The sequence below is a fragment of the Artibeus jamaicensis genome, unplaced genomic scaffold (genome assembly GCF_021234435.1).
Source record: "Artibeus jamaicensis isolate MK-2021 breed Jamaican fruit bat unplaced genomic scaffold, CSHL_Jam_final contig_391, whole genome shotgun sequence".
NCBI classification, from domain to species: domain Eukaryota; kingdom Metazoa; phylum Chordata; class Mammalia; order Chiroptera; family Phyllostomidae; genus Artibeus; species Artibeus jamaicensis.
The window spans coordinates 8,535,992-8,555,846 of NW_026521814.1; the positions used below are offsets into that span (position 1 = coordinate 8,535,992).

The following is a 19,855-nucleotide window of genomic DNA, read 5'->3' on the forward strand; positions in this document are numbered from 1 at the left end:
ACCATTCTCCGCAGGACTCATCTGACCAAGCCCAAGGGTGGACGAGGAGATACATACCAAAGCAGCTGTGTTATCAAGTTGTGGGGCAGTTTCACCTCACAAACTCCTTTGGGGGAGGGATGGAGTGTGCTCCCTCTGCGGGGCAGGAAGGAGTGACTGGGGCTGATTTAGAAAGTTTGGGACTTTGGAACTCGTTACCCTGGAGAGGGCTGCAGAGAGCTGCCTTAACAATCAAAGAATGTTGGTTTTTTGCTCTAAAGACCAGTAGAGCTGAACTACTAGTAAAAATGTGTTGTCCTCTCCAGAATGAAAAGTTCTGGGCTGCTAAGGTGGCAGTGACTGAGAGCTGGGAGCCTCCAGCCCACCACTTGGTAGAAGAGCTGTTGGCGTGGGGCACTGAAGCTGCTTGTGTGTAGCTGTTGTCGGTAGTGTAACAGCTATACACTAAACAGCATTAGTGTTTTTAGTCTTCCAAAAATAAGCAGCAGTGTGGTCTAAGTGGACCTAGAAAAACTATAAATTCACATTTCAGGGCAGGGACCTGGACATGCTCCATTAGCCAGCATCCAAACAATTGCTCGGTTGCTGAAGTTCATCTTCCTTAACAGAGGCATTATCCCAGCACCCAGCATCTTTTCATGGACCTTAAGACCTTCTACAAAATACTGGTAATAAGATCCCCTTAAGGTTCTAGTTATCCACTTCGCATCCCTGAATCATCTGTTTGCTCTAGCTAATTTGCACAGAGAGGTTAGCCTTTCTGTTTGAGATACAACCCCAGAATTACTGATTTGGGAATCATGAAGACATAGAATATCCAGGCTGGAAGGGAAGGTAGAGATCATTCATTCCCACCTTGCCACGTTATAGGTCTACAAGGTGGGGTCCCTATAACCAAAGAAGCCTCAGCTCAGAGTTTTCAAGGGACTTGTCTAAAGGAATCCAGCTGGGAAATAATCGAGTTCAGACTTTGTGATTCCAAACCAAAGATTTTTCAGCATGTCTTCCCTGATGAGGGCCACAGAGTGTTAGGTTTTCTTCACAACACTGGATTAAGATAAATACTCCAATTTGTTCCAGTCCTGATGTACAACCTAGTATCTGCTTCTGGCACTTATATCTGTGTATTAAAACTACAAATTTTGACTAATTGTGTTGGCAACCAACAATAGGAAGATTAAAATCTATAGAGTTCTGAAATGTAAGATACATTTACTATAATATAAAACTCCATGTAGCCACTGAAAACATATCAGTATTTGATCATTACCCTTCATATATTCTGCTTCTGATCTTAATGGAATTTTGCTTTTCTTAGTGCATCTATATTGGGGGGGGAAGTGAGGTCATGAGGGCACAAGTGATTTTTTTTTTCATACTTGGTTGGGGATAGCGCTCAGCCCCACTTTGAACTTGTTCTACTGCCCATCACTGACTTCTCCTGACTTCGGTTTTTTGTAAATGGCACCATCATCCCCCTGGTCCCCCAGGATCAACATACCAGTCTTCCTTGGTGTATCCCTTTCCCTGACTTCCTATGTTAGATCCTCCTCCAAGACCTGCAAGTTTTCCCTTGAACTCTCTCACACACCTATTTTATCATTTCCATTCAGTCCACTGCCACTAACATCATTTTATACTCCTCTGATAGGAGCAAAGGCTCAAGGTAAAGGAACATATATACTTGCTTTGGGCATAGCTTCTCCTTGGGGGGGGGGGTAGAGGTGAGGTGGAAGGGTGTGAGAGAAGAGGTATTTTGGGTCCTGGACCTGCATTAGTGTTATCTAAACCTACCTCTTCGTCCCTTTAATATGACTTACAGAACATAGAAAACCTGGTCCAAGGGCAGTGCACTGACTTACTCTCTCTCCCCAGCAGAGCGTTGTAACAACTGGTTCAGAGAGCTCTTTGAGAGGTCTCCTTCTCATGGGGGCAAGGGACCCAAAGACCAAGCAGCCATCCGTGCATTCCTAACTCAGCTTTATTTCTCCTAGAGACAAGGGGAATGGTGAGCTAAGGAGAATGAGGTCCCTTTTTCTCCTTGAGAAGTCGTTGTAGACTTCGGTATTGGATTGATAGGGAATCTAATTCCAGGATGTGTTGACCTTCAATGCCTTCTCTTATAGTGCTTCTTTGAATCCCATCCCACACCAAACCTGAAAGAAAGACTCCCTCTGAACATTTGGAGTTTAGGTGACAGAACTCTAAAAAAACCTAGTTGGTTTGCTCAAAATATGAGTGCGACACTTACCACATTATGAGGTTTACTTGTATCTTCTCTGCCTGTGTTCAAATTCTGTCCTTGACAATGACTGGTGGTGGGCTCTGGATGAGCTATTTACCGTATTTTTAGGACTATGAGACCCACCAGACCATAAGACGCACATAGGTTTTAGAGGAGGAAAATAGGAAAAAATAATTTAAAGCAAAAATGTGGTAAAATGTTTAATAACCTGTGACCCCACTCCACCGCTGTCCCCCACACCACAGGGAGCCAGGTAAGCTACATTCAGACTCTAAGACACACTCCCATTTCCTCCCAAATTTGGGGGGAGGGAAAAGTTTGTCTTATAACCCAAAAATATGGTACCTGTGCTATCTATCCCTCAGTCTCCACACGTACAAAAGGTGATAATAGCATCTATCTCGTAGTATGAGTATGAGCGTTAAATTAAGTATGTATTTGGCATCCTGTTCCCAGGGCTTAATACTTTGCCTGGCTCCTAGGTACTCAATAATTATTCATGGATTATTTTACTAGGGAAATTTTCTATAACCTTCTTTGGAAGACTGACCTTAAAGAATTGTTTGTCACAGTACAAAGCTGAATTTTGGGAAGAGAATTGGCTGAAGGGTGCTTTTTTATTAATCAGACGGAGCTGAAGATAGTATCTGTCTGTGAAGAGCCATTGAAACCAGATGAATGTTCTGAATATTTTACGACAGCACTTGAGAAACCTTAGGATATCACTCTTGCACTTGGACGGGTTCTTGGAATTGTCTTCTGTGTCCTGTCTAAAATGGCTAGAGGTTGATTTGCATTTCTTCCTGGAAGTTGTGGACCATGGCACTAGACGCTCCTTATTGCCTCGCTTCTCCCGCAGTGGTTGCCCTCTGACATCCCAAGCACTTGGCGCCTGCATCCTTTATTGGACGTGCTAGTACGCGTCGTCTTAGGACATTTATAGAGTCATGGTTTGCCCTTGAATTATTATAGCTTCACTTTAAATTTCAGTTGGCCATATCTCATGTTGGGGAAGGATGGGGTCTTATTTCTCTTTCCCTCAAAGGAATGTATAAAAATGGTCAACTATTTGCTGATCGATAGGTCTAAAATTCCGTTAGTTCCACATGTTTGGAAATGTCACTTCTGAAAGGGAAGGCATTGTGTAGACTTTTTGGGAGATCTATAAAAATAGCCTAGTTCCTCGCCTGATTGGGGGGGATGAAAGCCAGGGCTTCAGGGGCAATGAAATGGCCTTTGATTCCGAAATTGGGATTGTTTGAACTTTAGTTTGAAGGCATGTTTGAAAATAACGTGTTAAAAGTATGACAGGAGATTCTATGGCAGGATAGTCTGTTCAGACAGTAGAGCTGGGATCAGACCGAAGAGGCAGGTGCACAGAGAAACGTTCTTCAGTTCGGAATCCAGGACAGAGGGTGGAGGCAGTTATGGGAGGAGGCGCACCAGGTCTCAGGCATGGTGGTCGGTACGTTTACCTGGCTCTGCAAGTGCAATGAACTGGTCTGGCAGAGAGCAGGTTGACTCACTTGCTGTCACTGCCGTAACAGTGTCACACATTCAGTGGCTTAAAACAGCACACATTTGTTCTCTAGGTCAGAATTCTCTAAGTCCGAAGTTGAGAATGGGTCTTAGCCGGTTAAAATGAAGTCTCCATTTGGAAGTGTCATAGGCGTGTCAAACTTAATGTGTCCCAAATGGAGATCCTCCTTTCAACCCAAACCTGCTTTTCCTACTGTCTCTCTCCCCCAACTCATTAAAAAGCAATTCCATTCTGAAATCGCCCAGGTCTAGAACTCTGGACACTTCCTCAACTCTTCTTACAAGCCCCACTCAGCAAATCTGACTGGCTGTGCCTTTAAAATTATGTAACTAGAAACTGATTATTTCTCCCCGACTCTAGTTTGGATTCCCGCAGTAGCATTGTAAACTTGCTTTGCTTCTTCTACTCATCTTCCGTCTTAATGCGCCCTCCGTGCAGCAGCCAGGGTGCCGCTGCTAACCCAGACCCAGATCTGTCCCTCCTCTGCTCCCCAGTTGGCCCATTTCACTCAGTCAAAGCCAAAGGCCTTAGGGCCTAAGAGGGGAGGTAGGCCCATCACTCTGGCCCCCTCCCCCAGGCTTATTTACCTCACAAGCTGTTCTCACCATTACATCATCAGAAACTCAAAGCTTCCTACCTGTCCGCAGCCTTGGGCCATCCTTGGCCATGGAGGCAGATTTCAGGTCAAACAGGGGCATCTGTTCCTCCACGTCCACTGGCTCACTCTGCCTTCTCAAAACCCCATTGTGATGGCCACCAGAGTCCGAATGGAGGGGCTTTTTCTGTCTGACTCAAAGTGTTGCTTGAGCCCTGGCTGGTGTGCTCAGTGGGTTGAGTGCCAGCCTGCAAACCAGGGGGTTGCTGGTTCGATTCCCAGTCTAGGGCACATGCCTGGAGTGTGGGCTGGGTCTCCCGGGATGAGGGCCGTGAGAGGCAACCCTGTTTTTCTCCCTTTCTTTCTCCCTCCCTTTCCCACTCAAAAGGTAAATAAATAAATAAAATCTTTAAAAAAGAAAACGTTGATAGAAAGAGATTTCCCTACCAGGTTCTATGCTCCCCCAAACCAATGATGAGCCCAGGGGCATCTTCGGGTTCTGCTGCTCTTGCACCCAGTCAGAAGCAGCAGCTGCTGGTGGCATACAGACCAGTCACTGGGGTTTGAAGAGGGGGCAGAAGTTCCTAGAAAAGGGGAATTGGAGGGAGTGGTTTCTATTTCACGCTGACTATCAGTTTTCCGACATCTTTCTGCTCAGTTGGCCACTCCTGGGGATTTGTGGAGGAGACAAACGCAGGATGCAGGCAAAGTCTTTCCTCACAGGATTCGGGGCAGGTGCGGGGAGGTGTTCGCCCTGGACCTCCCCTTGGACTGTTCTGGTACCTAGATGGTTTCAGTGCATGTTTTTTGAACTGAACTGACACGTTAAAAAAAGTTAATGAATCTATTAGATGATAAATCAATCACACACAAATAAGGCCTTGAATACACATAGTTTATCATTACTAGAATTCTATATCGACCTAGCCAAGGGAACTGAGAAGGGGCTAGGATCGGCCAAGGGCCTTTTAGGACATCTGAGAGGTTGATGTATAATGAATGTTCTGCTTTTGTCTCATAGGTTATTGCTTGTGAGCAACAGTATGACTCTTCCTATGACGCACGCTGTGACGTCTGGTCCTTGGGGATTACAGCTATTGAGCTGGGGGACGGAGACCCTCCCCTCTTTGACATGCATCCTGTGAAAACGCTCTTTAAGATTCCAAGGTAGGACACAAGATGGCGCTCTCGGCTCGTAGGTTCTTCGTGAAAGCAGCTGTAGCGGGAATGACAGTTGTAAACAATTTCTCACCAAATCTGTGAAAGCCTGCTTATGAAATGTACAGTATTTCTCTTGGGGGTAGAAAAAGAGGCGAGGGGGAAGAGGACATTACTGAAAGATAACATAGCCCAAGGAACAATAGGACTTTGTTGTAACAATTGCATATTTTCAGTATGTACTCCAGTACATACTGAAATGTATGTATTGTCATGTTCATTTTTGAGATGTTCACTTTTGGTGCTTTGGATGAGAAGACTACAAGGGCAATTTTGGATTAAGTAATCTGTCTAAATACTGTGTTTGTTTTTAATTATACAATTATTTTTTATTTGCTTGAATCTTTCTTGACTATTCAGGAAAATTTAGGGATAAAAATGTGTATCATATTTTTGTATCCACTCAGACCAGCACTTAAAAATATTTTTTTAAATGTTACATCAGTTATAAAACTGTCTCTCCATCCCTTAATTTCTGTCTTAATGGAAAATTGTGCCGGAAGAGTGGTCTGTTTGGAGTGTGTTTAAATGCTGGTATATTTTCTATTGTGTGCATTCATCAGGGGTTTGTACAAGAGGTTTGGTTGTCTTTCATCAGAATCCTGCTGGTGTTCAGCCAGCTGGAGAAGCTATCAGGGAGCTCCTTCCCAGCCAGGTTGCAGGTTGAGAGATCTGTACCTTTCACATTTCTCCTTCAAAGGGAGGCGCTGGGCTGGCTGGGAGCTGTTTAACCACTTCGACAAAACAAGCGTTAACCTTTCCTTATCTGCACAATCACACAGCTATGACAGCCCTTAAAAATTTCTCCTGATTGCAATTTGCATTTCTGATTAGGTCTATTTATATGCAGATGAGGCTCTGTGGCGTTCATCATCATAATGTTATGTTTTATACCTAATCCAGATGTGAACAACCACCCACCATTATTCCAAAAATGATTCCCACTCAAGACAGGGCTGGTCTTTTCCCCTTTTCCAAAGTACAAAAACAGGTCACGGTGCTAGAAGAGCAGACAAAACTCCTGGATTTTAAGATTAATGGTCTCGTGGGGGAAAAAAGTCTGCTGAAGGTTGAGAATGATGTAAAACGAGGGACCACAAAATAGTATTGTGTACAGTGACAAGTCAGAATGTAAGAAAGGGGGTATGGGATGATTTGTGTGTGTGCTTTGATTTTTTCTTACAAATGGTTTACTCTTCACCATTTACTTAATGTGGCCACATAGTTTCAGAATATCAGAATTAAAGTGTGGCTTTGGATTAGCAAGATATACTGTATTTTTCGGACTATAACATGCATGCCTCCCCCCCCAAATTTGGGAGGAATAATGGTTGTTAATGCTGCTGTTGAGTTCTGTTTACATTTACATTGGTGAAATATTATGTTATTTATGTTATTAAATTTTTACCACATTTTTTTCTTCAAAATTTCTTTTCCTGTATTCCTCCTCTAAAACCTAGGTGTGTCTTATGTCTGAAAAATACGGTATGTACTTTTGATAAGAGGTTGTCTGTGCGTGTATATATTTTTCTTTTCTTTTTAGTATGTGTTTGCGTACAGACCAACTGTCCAAATTATTTCACAGGGTGATAAATGTGAAATAGAAGGGATAAGTGTGTGTGTGTTCACATCAACCCTTCATCTCCATGGACTCCTCTGAGCCTGCTTCTGTGCCCAGCCCAGCCTCTGGTCTCTGAGAATCCACACTCTCACTTCTGTCACTTCTCCCATCTTGGGAGAAACCTTCAGATCTGAAACACGAGGAACCGAGCGCCCCCCCCCCCCCCTCCGCCAAACTGTAGGAACAGGGTAATTGCTACGAAAGGATCTGAAGGGAGACAAGAACCCTTATCCCGACGTAGATTGAAGTTTTCTTTCTCTCCTTCTGTAACCTCCTGGCCTTTTACCATCTCTTGGTTCCAGTGCAAGTGACAAATAAGGTTGAATGAGGGCCCGTCAGCAATCGTGAGTGGCTCCTCAGTGCGATTGCGTGTACTCAACACTGGCTGTTGTCACGACCTTCACAGCCAACTTGACATTCCTGGGCAGAAAGGATGGAAGGTTTTCTTTTTTAAATGAAGCATATTTGCACATACTACCCAACGTTTATACTCATTAGTTTATTTATTTAAAAATTGCCCAGTGGATTAGAAATCAGGCAGTTCTCTTACGAAGGACTGTGGATTGACCTATGTGTCCATACTATCTTAATTTTGAGTGCTAAAAACATATCTTTTCCTGAGAAAAGCTCTTAGAGAGTGGAGAAATGAAACATTTACGTATTTTAAATAGACACTCCTATTATTTACCTGTGTGTTTCATGAGGCTTTTAGTCTCTTCCATTCTTTCTCAGTATTTTCCTTCCTAATGGGGAAAAGCAAAAGACACCTGCACAGATCCATTTGTCTTCAAGATTTTTTCTTCCTATTTGGTTGAGTGTTTTCATTCTGTACTTCTCCTTGGTTAAACACTGAGTCTGCGTCAGGGTACTCTGGGAGCCAGAATACGGGTGCTGCCTCTTCTCTCTAACCCTTTTTTTTGCTGGGGATAAATTGAATAAATTACCCAGTAAGGGAAGAAAAGAAAACCTTGACTAAGTCAGGTAAGAAGTGACTTTCACGAGTTACAAAGGACTTACGAATTAATGGAGTGCTGCTTACATGTGAGGTGAGAGCCTCAGATGTCAACAAAGCAGGTGATTGCACGGGTTCCCTGGGCACTGTCAGAAAATCTGACAGCGAGGCCTGCCTGGATGTGGTTGGTTTGTCTGCACACGGGTCTCCTTGCTCGTCCCCTCTCTGCCTCTACCCACCTCTCCTTCCTCTTGACCTTCACTTTGGAAGATGACACACGGAGCATTTGTGACCTGTCTTTGAGATGCTGTGTGACTCACAGTCTCTCTGACTTTGCAGCCCCACAGAAATTATTTTCTGATTGGCAGAGCATCCACTCTTTCTTGAACCTGTCAGCATGTGTCATCGCGTCTAATGCCTTTGCTCCCAGACAGTCACCTCTCTGACAGTTGCTGCTCTGTTTGCTGGAACTTTTTCTAGGAGTTAGAAGAGGGGAAAAGACTGAAAACAGTTTCTCTTGGTACCCGTGGGTTTGACAACCTCACTCCCATGACTCTCTCCTGAGGAATCCTTTGAAATTCCAAGTCTCAGGAGGAACTTGCAGATGACCTGCATATATTTTTCCCTTAAAAAAAGATCTGCTTCGTAGATGTAATTGCAAAACCCACAGAGTTAGAAGAAATGCAGTTATGTTGGTCTCTTGGCAACCAGTTATCTTTTCTTAACTTAGAGTCTTTGTCTAATGACCTATTTGACCTCCACAGGTGGGGATCTGGAAGGCCGTGGGGGCCACTGTGGGACAAGGACTCAGAGCTGCGTTTCCTGTGCATTCACTTGGGGGCAGATAGTGGCTGAGTCTGTGCGGTGCCTTACTGCACATTGAGTACTTCCACTTCATTCCCATGGGAAAATGTGGAATGTTTTCAGGATTCCCAGCAGAAAGGTTCTTGGCCGCAGGCAGATGGGACAGAACAGCCTGAGTGGTCCAGTCCCAGAAGCCAGTGCTTCTCCCCTTCCACAGAGAAGTCTCCCTGTAGTACATGATTCAAGGAAAGGAGAACTTGTAATAACTATCAGTTCACATTTGGGCTTTCTTCACCAAATTTCGGTTCTTCCAAACTGTACCCAACTATATTCATTCCCTAGGGTTGTCATAACAACGTACCACAAACTTGGTGGCTTAAAACAACAGAAATATATTCTCTCCCAGTTCTACAGGCCAACAGTCCAGAATCACGATGCCAGCAGAGCCACGCTCCTTCTGAAGGCTCTAGAGGAGAATCCGTCCTTGCCGCTGCCGGCTTCTGGTGGCTTCTGGTGGCTTCTGGTGGCTTCTGGTGGTCTCTGGCTGGTTGCAGCATACCTCCAGTCCCTGCCTGCATTTTCAGGTGGCTTGCTTCCATGTCTCTGTCTTCTTCTTGTCTGTCTTGTCCAGTAAGGACACTTGTCATTGGATTCAGGGCCCATCCTAATCGAGGACCATCTCATCTCCAGATCCTTGGCTTATTTACATCCGCAAAAGACCATCATTCAAAATGAGGTCATATTCTCAGGGTCCAAGTGGACCTATCCTTTGACAACTATAATTCAACTCATTATGTCAGCCAATGTTAGTATTTACCAGATTCTCTGAGAAACCAGTTTGGGTACAAAAGCCAGGGCAATTAGCTGAATGAAGATGTGAAAATAGTAACTGAGGTTTATCTAGTGCTCAGTATGTGGCAGGCACATTCTGTGTGTTCCAGAACATGAGTGCATTCGGGACCCGCGGTGACCTTGTGAGGTAGGCAGTGTCACCGCCCTTCTTCTCGGGCAGCAAACTGGAAGTCCGGGGAGGAAGCCCCCGGGCATGCACCTGAGGGGGCAATGAGGTGAATTTGAGAAGTCTGACTCCAGAACCAATGTGATGTGCAGCTAGATAGAAAAGTTAAAGCCCTTTCTTAAATTATATGTTTTTATGCATTCATTATGAACCGAGTACCCAGGGGACTGGATATAGGAATGAATAGGACATCCTGACCTTTATAAAGCTTATAGTCCAGATTTTTTCCCCTGCTCCCAATTTTAAACTCACACTGTAAACCTGAGAGTTAGAATTTTGTTAGCATTAATAATTGCGTCAGTCAAGGAGCGAAAGCATGGGAATCAAGAGTATTATCATAGGTGAACACATGCCCTCCTTTGCTCATTGATTTATGACCCTTAAATCAGAAATCCCTCCCTTTCCAGACTCCCCTTAAGCAACTGCCTTTTCGTTCTTAATTTAGAACACTTAAGACAGGTGTTTAAACTAAAAAATTGCAGGACACGTATTATGTAAAAGCAGAGAGACATTTCAGGTTATCACTGTTGGTACCCAGAAGGTTTTGTCCCGTTCTACTCCCCTTGCAAACCCTGCACCTGCTGCACCAGGGCTGTTTCAGGCACAGCTGCATCTCTTCCTGCTTCGCCTCCTTTTTACCCTTTCAGTGAGAAAAGCTCACTTTGGTTTTGTGCTAAATGGAAATCTGTTTCTGGCATCCTGAGTTGAAACGCTTTTTCTCCTGGAAACTATAGCAAATGATTATTCAGGAGGAGGCTATATAACACCTGAAGTTTTCACTTTGGTTATGTTATTAGACTCTTGCGGCCAATCAGAGTTTTATGGTTGAGTCTGAAGACTTTGCCCATCTCTACAACTTTATGCTTATGGGGTAAAAAATGCCTTTGAAGCTCTAACCTGTCCATTTACCAACGTGCTTTGAAACACAGTCTGCTGGGAGTTTGGGCATGTCTGTGCCTCCTACCTAGGACGTCACTCTAAGTCTGGCTTGGGTTGAGTGCTTGAGTTACAAGATGAATAAGAGGGTTTTTCTTCTTTTAAGGAGAAGATAATTTTACGTTCTCTCCTCCTATTCATTAGCAAAGGTGAACTGGGCAGAAGTTGGACAGTAAGAAAGAAGCACAAGGAGGAGAAATATAAAAGAATATTCTTGGGCTGCCCACATGAAGTGGGTGGAGGGACTCAGGCTAAATTGTCACTTGAAATACTATGAATCAAACAGAAAGGTTTCTTTAGGGACTCAATGCCTATAACTGACTCTTTAAAAAAATAACTCTTTTTTAGACAGAGGGGAAGAGAGGGAGGAAGAGGGAGAGAAACTTCCCTGGGCTGCCTCTCTCAGCACACCCCCAGTAGGGACCTGGCCTGCAACCCAGGCATGTGCCCTGACTGGGAATCAAACCAGTGACCTTTCTGTTTGCAGTCCCTTGCTCAACCCATGGAGCCACACCAGCCAGGGCTATAATTGACTCTTGTTCTGAAACAGAAGTCTTGGGTTGGATTTTCATTTAATTTCTTCTGAATCAATTATTTTTTAAAGGCAAAGATTCCTTTTATTGTGACTTTTCTAATTCACAGGCCATATTGTTCCTACATGGGAAGCCTGCTCCTCAGCTGGGAGAGGATGCGGGAGGCAGCAGGAGCCCTGAGTCACCAGTAATTGCCTTACTATTACAAAGTTGTCGCAGGACACTTTCCCTTAGGGCTGTGAACTCTAAGGAAAAGAGATGAGAACTCAACTATTGTTGTTAAAATGGAATGAGAGAGCAGGTGGGTGTGTAATGGCACAGGGAGCCTGGATTTGCCCCAGGGAATTCTGGTTTCTCATCACCAACCCAGGTCACTTAGCTATTGGCCTTCTGAGCAACTGACCCTCACAATCTCAGCTTCACTCATAAAGCAAGACAAGCTAGAATTTTTGCATCATTTAGCATATATCGAGTGCCCAACAGCATTTTAAAAAGGTTTTCGAAATACTCCAATAGAAAAACAGTGGTCTTTTATGACTCTTTCTCTTTCTTTGGGAGATTTCTAGTACATTTTAAGGGATTGTGGTCCCTATTCCTCACGATGTTTCTGGGGGTGCCCCACCCCTGGAGTTTTCTCTCCATTTCATTGGGAACACGGTAGCTGGAGGTGGCTGGCAGGAGTGCCCCAGAGGCTTCCCCTCTGCTGAACACGTTTCCAGACTCTTCTTTAATTTGAGTCGAGCAGCTGGGGCTGTTAGTTCCTGCAGAGGTGCAGCTTGCTGCATGCCTCGCTCCCCCAACCTCAAATTCTGGCAGGTGGGGAGAGTTTAGTTTTTCAAGGTTTTATTCGGGGATCAGGTGCAAAGCGGGAGCATGCCTTCAGGGACTTGCAGTCCCTGTTAATCCATGCTGAGTTTCTTACTCAGCCCACCCGGAGAGAAGGGAAAGGCCAGAGAAGGAGCCTCGTTGACTTAGAGCACTGCCAGTGCCTTCTCCCTCATTCCTGTGGTTTCACTATGTTGGCACCTCATTTTGGCTAATTCCACCTTAGCTCCTAAGTGATGGGAAAGATGGGCAAAGAGGGGAGGCAAGGAAAGGGAGCCCAGAATAGTACCGGAGGGTTTCAGGCACCTTAGTTTCTTCTTGACTCCAGAGGAAACGAGGGAATAAAGGTGATGATGAACAGTTACAAACTGCCTTCAAGGGGTGGCTTACTGGTGGGGCACAGGATAAAGTGAGAGAAGGTGGTCCTCTGGAGGAAGGCTCTTCACAGCTGGGGCTGTTCCTTCCTCTAGAATCAGATGAAGCCAGTGTCATCAGAAAGAAAATACAGTGTAGTGGTCAAGTATTAGTGTTTGTATCAGTTATCTACTGGTAGGTAACAAACCATCCCCAAGCATAGGTGCTTAAAACAATGCTCATTTATTACTTCTTGTGAGTCTGTGGGTTGTTGAGGTGGTTCTGTGGATCTTGCTGGGCTTACTCGTGTGTCTGTGGTCAGCTGAGGATGTGGCTGGGGGCTGGCTGGTCTGGGATGGCCTTGACTAGAGTGACTCGGCTCTGCTCCATGTGGTTTCTCATCCCTCGGTAGGCTGGCCAGGGCCATTCTCACACTTGTGACAGGGTTCCAAGCATGGATTCTGAAAGATGTATAAAACTGGATCATTTTTGCAATCAATTTACCATGGTGTTCTATAGTCAGCCTGCATGGGTTCAAATGTGAGCCTCACTCTCACCTTCAAGCTATGTGAACTTGACCAAGTTACTTAATGTCTCTACACCTCAGTTTTCCCCTCTGTAAAATGGAGATATGAATAGATTCAGCCTCATTACATTGTTGTGAGCATTAATGTAAAGCGCTCAGAACAGTGCAGAGTAAGCATTTGACTTTCTCCGGTGCTACCAAACAACAGATCTTAAGGACGTATTTATATTGCAAGGGGTTTGCTTTCCCTCTATCTCAAGTAAAAGCTTCCATTCAAAATAGCCATGAGATCAATCATTTGAAAGTTTATCTGATTGATTGATTGATCATTATGTGGGGCATTAAGAGAGAATGAAGACCGATTTCTCAATAAACCTTTACTACTTCCACTGCACCTGTCTGAAGGACTCTGCCATAAATACCAATTGTTACTATTGCTTTGTTAACAGACAGATTCCTCAGAGATGAGAACGCTCCGCCACCTGCCCGCGTACACACCCATGAACGTGATGGCAGGAACTGTCCATCGGGGAGCAAAGCTGGCCTCTGTCCCAACTCCCACTCGGTCTACAGTGGGTGGTCGTGCTGCCGTCCTCTGGGGGGAACTGCGGCTGCAGGGCTTTTCCTCTCCTGTCAGTGTCACCTTTGTGGTGGCGGAGAAGTTGTGTGATGGGGGCGTGGCTGCCTCTCCCGACAGGGTCCCTTCAGCCCCCTTGGGAGGTACACCCTTCCCTTGGTCCTGAAAATTTCTTGTCCCCAGGTAAAGGTACCATAGTAGGGGTTCTAGACAGAGGGCACCGACCCAAGATTGGGCCTTATTTTGCTCCCATTTTCTCCGCCAAGGAGAATGATTTTTTTCCAGTCCAGCGTGGAAAGGCTAAAAACTTTGGTAAGGGAGACAGAAAGCCAAGCTAGGGAGGGGATTGTAAGGAGAGCACTTAGTCATTTCAGGTGAGTTCAAGTTTCTTGGCTGGGAGGAGTGATACCCAGGTGCTGAGAGAATATACAGGTGAGACTACTACTGACTCGCTGCCAGTGATCTTGGGAGAACCCCAGAGAACAGGACCGGTGTCAGAGGAGTGGAAAGGGGGAGTGTGCTTCCGTTCTTCAAAACAGGGAAGAAGGCAGAATCTGCAGACTACCATCTGGTGAGCTTCACTTTCTTTATGGGCTAATTACTATGATTCCTTTTTTTCTCCTCCTTGAATAGCATATGAGTTCTTAGGGTAAAACAAAAAAAGCCATGATCAGTAGGAATTAGAATGGGTTCACTAAAAATAAGTCCTGTCAGACTAGTGTCCTCATTTGGTATTATTGCAAGACTGGAAGAACTGGGAACTGTTCTAGGCATGCTATATTTAGAATTTTGCCCTTAAGTAAAATTTGTTGTGATGTTTTTATGGCAAAGATGGGGAAACATAGACTGGAGAACGAGGGTAGTGATGGATCATAGACCCAGAAGGCCTGTATTAAGGGGCACTGGATAATGGTGCCAGGGTCACCATGGTGGGGCGAGTCCTGGAGGCCCTGGCCGGGGCTCTGCTGACCTTCCCACCTGCTGAATGTTTGAAAATGTGTCACCAGTTGGAGGATACCTGTAGTCTGTCCGTCACATTCATGGAAAGCGCAGCTGGTCTCCCGGGTGACAGACTGGAGTCCTGAAAGGTCTCAGTGACAGGAACAGTGTGAGGTCTCTAACAAGCAAATGGGCTCAGAACCCCTGGTCCAGGCTGAGAGAGTCACGGCGTAGTAACCCACAGGGGAAAAATGAATTTAATTGTGGCTGCAAGCCAATAATGTTTAAACAGTAAAACAACCCCACACGGTTAACATGAGGTTTGATAGAACAAAAATACCACCTTCCCCCCACATTGTCTCTGTTCCGACCTTTGGAATGTCTTTATCTGGGCACCACACTCAAACTGCCACAAGAGAGACTCATCCCAACAGAACTCTTCACAGACCCGAAGCTGGCATTTCAAACTGGGATTCAGGTGCCGGTTCTACTCCTGCTCTGTCACCAGCCCATCTTGTCACCTCTCAGAGGGGCAGACATGACACTATGCTTCAGCGGAATGTTTTGCACTCAGATAGCAGGGCCTGTGGAAACTGTTTTCTTCAGCATCCTCCCTTCGTTCTTCAGGTGCTGATAGAGAGGAACGTGAGTGGTCACCAAGCCCAGGCCTGGGGCCATTCCCCACAGCAGCGAGTCTCACCCAGCCCGGGCTCCTTAGTCCTAACTACAGGTTAAAATACCCTGGGAGCTTCATAGAACGTCAGCGCCTGGCACTGCCTCCTGAGATTCCATTGTCTGGAGTCAAGCTCAGCATTTGTAGAAATAACAAATAATTTTACAAATACATATATATTTGTAACAACATGCATATCACTTTACATTTTAAAGTTCCCCTAGATGATTTAAAGTGCAACCAGGGTTGAGAAAAACTGCACCCTGAAACAGCTATCAGACGTTTGTCTGTTTATTTATGTTTCAAAACTACAGAGTGTCCCCTGGAGGTTCTGGGTTCTGCCTTCCCCGCCCTCGCCCCATGGTTGAGAACTGAGGAATGAGAGATGACACTGATGGAGTGTGGGGCATGTGTATGAAGAAGGAAAATGCAGAAAGAAGGGCTCCAGCAGAGTAGTCGGCAGTGGTTGAGGTCAAATGGTGGCATGTCTCCCACAAAAAGTCATGTTGAAGTCCTAACGCCCCAGTACCTCCTATTTGGAGAGAGGTTTATTTTAGATGTAATTAGGTAGGTTAAGATGACGTCCTGCTGGAACAGAAGGGGTCCTTAATCCAATATGACTGGTGTCCATATAAGAAGAGTTATATTTAGACAGACGCACACAGAGACATGTGAAAACAGAGATACAGGAAGACGGCCACACTGCCACAAGGCAAGGAGTGACTGGGCCACCAGAAGCTGGAAGAGGCAGGCAAGGAGCTTCCCCGAGAGGATTCAGAGGCAGCATAGCTCTACCGACACTTTGTTTTGGACGTGTGGCCTCCATGACTGTGAGAGAATGAATTGCTCTTGTTTTAAGCCACCAAGTTCGAGGTACTTTTTATTAGGGCAGCCTTAGGAAACTGATGCAATAACTCAGTCTAGTTCTGAGCGTGTTGCCCCTGGAGTGTTGCCAAGGGCATGATTAGGGATGGGAAGGAGCTTTTCTGCCTAACAGAGTCCTAGAGGTGTGGAAGGGCTGGATTGGCCAGCCTTCCACTCCATCAACTCCCAGTTGGTATTTCAGTAGAATACGAGACACCCTTACATAATGTGCATAGCAGGACTTGGTTCTCTCCCTTGCTTCAGACTGCTGAGCCAAGAACTTGCTTCCCCATCCAGACTTGCCTGAGCAGGGAAGAGCCTTCCACAGTGTTCAGCATGAAGAAGGGAGCTCTGCATTTCTTCTCCAAATTTTCCCCAGACTCAGGACTTCTGGAATGGAGTACAGAATGAAAAAAGATGCCACTTAACCTTTGATCTTTCCATTCAGAACAAAGGGGATGGCATAGTAGAAATAGAACTTATGGCAGTAAGAAGTAGCTGTGGTGGCCCATCTGTGACAAGTGCTGTGAGATGGGTGGTTTTCCAGAAAATCAAGGTATCCACCAGGGCAGGACCAAGCACCATGGAGCATGATCCAAGGAGCAGCACCATCTGCTTCCTGTGCCTCATAGAGTCTTCACACCTGCACAGACAGCAGATGGGCATCCCGGCGTCATGCCTCGGCCTGGTCACGGGGTATGAGCAGAGGCTTTCACCAGGCTTCATCCAGATTTTGTTTTTTAGCTCCATGCCAAGCTTGTGGCCAACTCAGGGGATGGTCAGGAGTACTGTGTGTGTGTTGGCGTGGGGAGTTGCCTGGGGGATTGGGTAGGGGTCTCCTCTGGGACCTCATGGCCTCATTGCTTCCTCCACATCTGACCCCTGGCTCCTGCTTACTTTGGCCTCACATTTTGGATGTTACCCCTGGTTTTGCTCTCAGGAGTCCTGGTCCCCTCCCACCCCTTTCTCTGTGCTGACTGTTCCTTTGGTTGCAAGCTCCTGTGTGAGTGTGGCCTTACTTATCAGTCTTCAGAGGTGTGGCCTCCCCTTGCTGCCCTCGCCCTTTCTCTGCTCCTTCTTTCAGAGGAGTGAGGAGATGGGCTGAGGGGGTGGGGTTTGGAGGGCTAAGGAGAGGCTTGGAATTAGTCACTTCTAAGCCGCCAAGTGACAGGGATCCTGCCTGATTCAGAAATTTCTGAAAGCTGTTCAGCTGTGCATTGATAATACTGCCTTATGTTTACATGTTTTAAATGTCTTTATGCTCAGCCCCATGACAGTAAGATCTGAACTGCACATCCCATCTTAATTTCCTATTGCTTCTTTAACAAGTTATCAAAAACTTAAGTGAATAAAAGAACACAAATTTATTATTTTGTAGTTCACAAAGTCAGATGTCTGAAATGGGCTTCAATAGGTAAAATCAAGGTGTCAGTCATCAGGGCTGAGTTCTATTCTGGAGGCTCTGGGAAAATCCATTTTCTTGCCTTTTCCAGCTTCCAGAGGCTGTCTGTCCTCCTTGGCTCTTGACCTCTCCTCTGTCTTCAAAGCCAGCGGTGGCTGGTCACGTCTTTTTCACAATGCATGACTCCAGCTCTTCTTCCCCTCACCACTTCCCCATTTAAGGATACTGTGACTATACTGAGTTCACACAAGTAATCTAGGGTCCTCTTCCTATTTTAAGGTAAGCTGATTAGCAACCATAATTTCACCTGCAGCTTTAACTATCCATTGGCATGTAACTTTATTTTTTGTTTGTGGATGACATTTCTGTTTTTTTAAATACACTTTATTGATTATGCTATTGCAGTTGTTCCATTTTTTCCCATAGCACCCCTCTACCTGGGTACCTCCATTCCCTCCAGCAATCCTCCCCTAGTTCATGTCCATGGATCACACACATAAGTTCTTTGGCTTTTCCATTTCCTATACTATTGTTAATATCCCTGTCATACTGTACCTGCCAATTTGTACTTCTTAAACCCTGTACCTTTTCCCCTGTTCTCTCCCTTCTCTCTCCCAACTGATAAACCTCCAAATCATTTCCATATCTACGATTCTGTTCCTGTTCTGGTTGTTTTCTGTTTGTTTTTTAGATTCATTTGTTGATAGCTGTGAACTTACTGCCATTTTAATGTTCATAGTTTTGATATTTTTTTTCTTAAATAAGTCCCTTTAACATTTCATATATTAATGGCTTGGTGATGATGAATTCCTTTAGATTTTCCTTGTCTGGGAAGCACCTTATCTGACCTTTCTGACCTTCTGTTCTAAATGATGGCTTTGCCGGATAGAGTGATCCAGGTTGTAAGTCCTTGCTTTCTTCACTGGGAATACTTTTCGCCAGTCCCTTCTAGTCTGTGAAGTTTCTTCTGATAAAACAGCTAACAGTCTTATGGGAACTACTCTGTAGGTAACTCTCTACTTTTCTCTTTCTGCTTTTAAGATTCTCTATCTTTAATTAACCTTTGGCATTTTAATTATGATGTCTCTTGATGTGGTCCTCTTTGGGTCCAACTTGTTTGGGACTCTGTGCTTCCTGGACTTGAATGTTCTGTTCACCAAATTAGAACAGTATTCCTTCGTTTCTTTTTCAAATAAGTTTTCAATTTCTTGCTCTTCCTGTTCTCCTTCTGGCATTTCTATGATTTGGATGTTGGTATGATTGGAGATAACCCCGAGGCTTCTTATACTATCCTCAGGTTTTTTAAAAAAATTTTTTCTTATTGCTGTTCTGATTAAATGCTTATCTCTTCTTTATGTTCCAAATCATTGAATTTAATCCCAACATCATCCTCTCCATTGTTGGTCCCCTGTAGGTTTTTCCTTATTTTACTTAATGTAACCTTTATTTCTTCCTGGCTGTTTTTTTATGTGGTTGCCATACTCAGTGAATTCTCTGAGCATCCTGATAACCAGTGTTTTGAACTCTGCATCTGTTAGGTTGGTTATGTCTGTTTCATTTAGTTCTGAGGTTTTGTTCTGTATTTTATTTGGACCATATTTTTTTGTCTCCTCAATTTGGCAGCCTCCCTGTGTATGTTTCTGTGTATTAGGTATAGCTGCTTTGACTCCTAGTCTTAGTAGTGTGTCCTATTGTAGAAAAGGCATCTGTAAATTGTGTGGGACAGAACCTTGGGTAATTTCCAGGTCAGGCAACCCACTTCACTGCTTTGTGTCTCTGTATGGGGGGAGGGCTCAGAGAGTAGATAATGTCACTGCCTGGCTTCTGGAGGTTTGCCTGGCACTTGCCCTGTTTCCAGTCACTTCACTTATTCCCCTTATGTGACTGGTGCCCTTTCAGCTATTTCCATGGTGCTGAATCCCAGAGCGGGTGGGTTTGTGTAAGTCCTAAGTCCATGCAAGCCCTTTAAGAGGTGTCTCCTAAGAATCCAGGAGTTTCTTCTGCTGCCCCAACCCTTACTTGATTTTATAACCAGGAGTTATGAGGATTTATGTCCCTGGTGCTGAAACCCTGGGCTGTATGGTCTGGCCTAGGCCTGGGATCCTTTGTTCTCATAGTATCCCTTCCAATTTTTATCTATCACACATGGATGTATGACCACCTGAACCACCACTTCTCTGTGCCACACCAGGTCTCTGTGCCAATCCACCCATCTTCATGTTTCTCCCCATTC

At 44.9% G+C, this 19,855-nt stretch overlaps 1 protein-coding gene across 2 annotated transcripts in view; it reads left to right on the forward strand.

Moving 5' to 3' along the window:
- LOC119045818 (myosin-IIIb) overlaps positions 1–19,855 on the forward strand; it is a 130,893-nt gene that overhangs the window by 42,765 nt on the left and 68,273 nt on the right. The window contains exon 7 of one of the 2 annotated variants that reach the window (XM_037140653.2): positions 5,402–5,547. In XM_037140653.2, coding sequence (XP_036996548.1) covers positions 5,402–5,547 — 146 coding nt within the window. Of the gene's footprint in view, positions 1–5,401; positions 5,552–19,855 lie in introns of those variants that run through there. The other variant, XM_037140654.2, reaches the window with a different exon arrangement.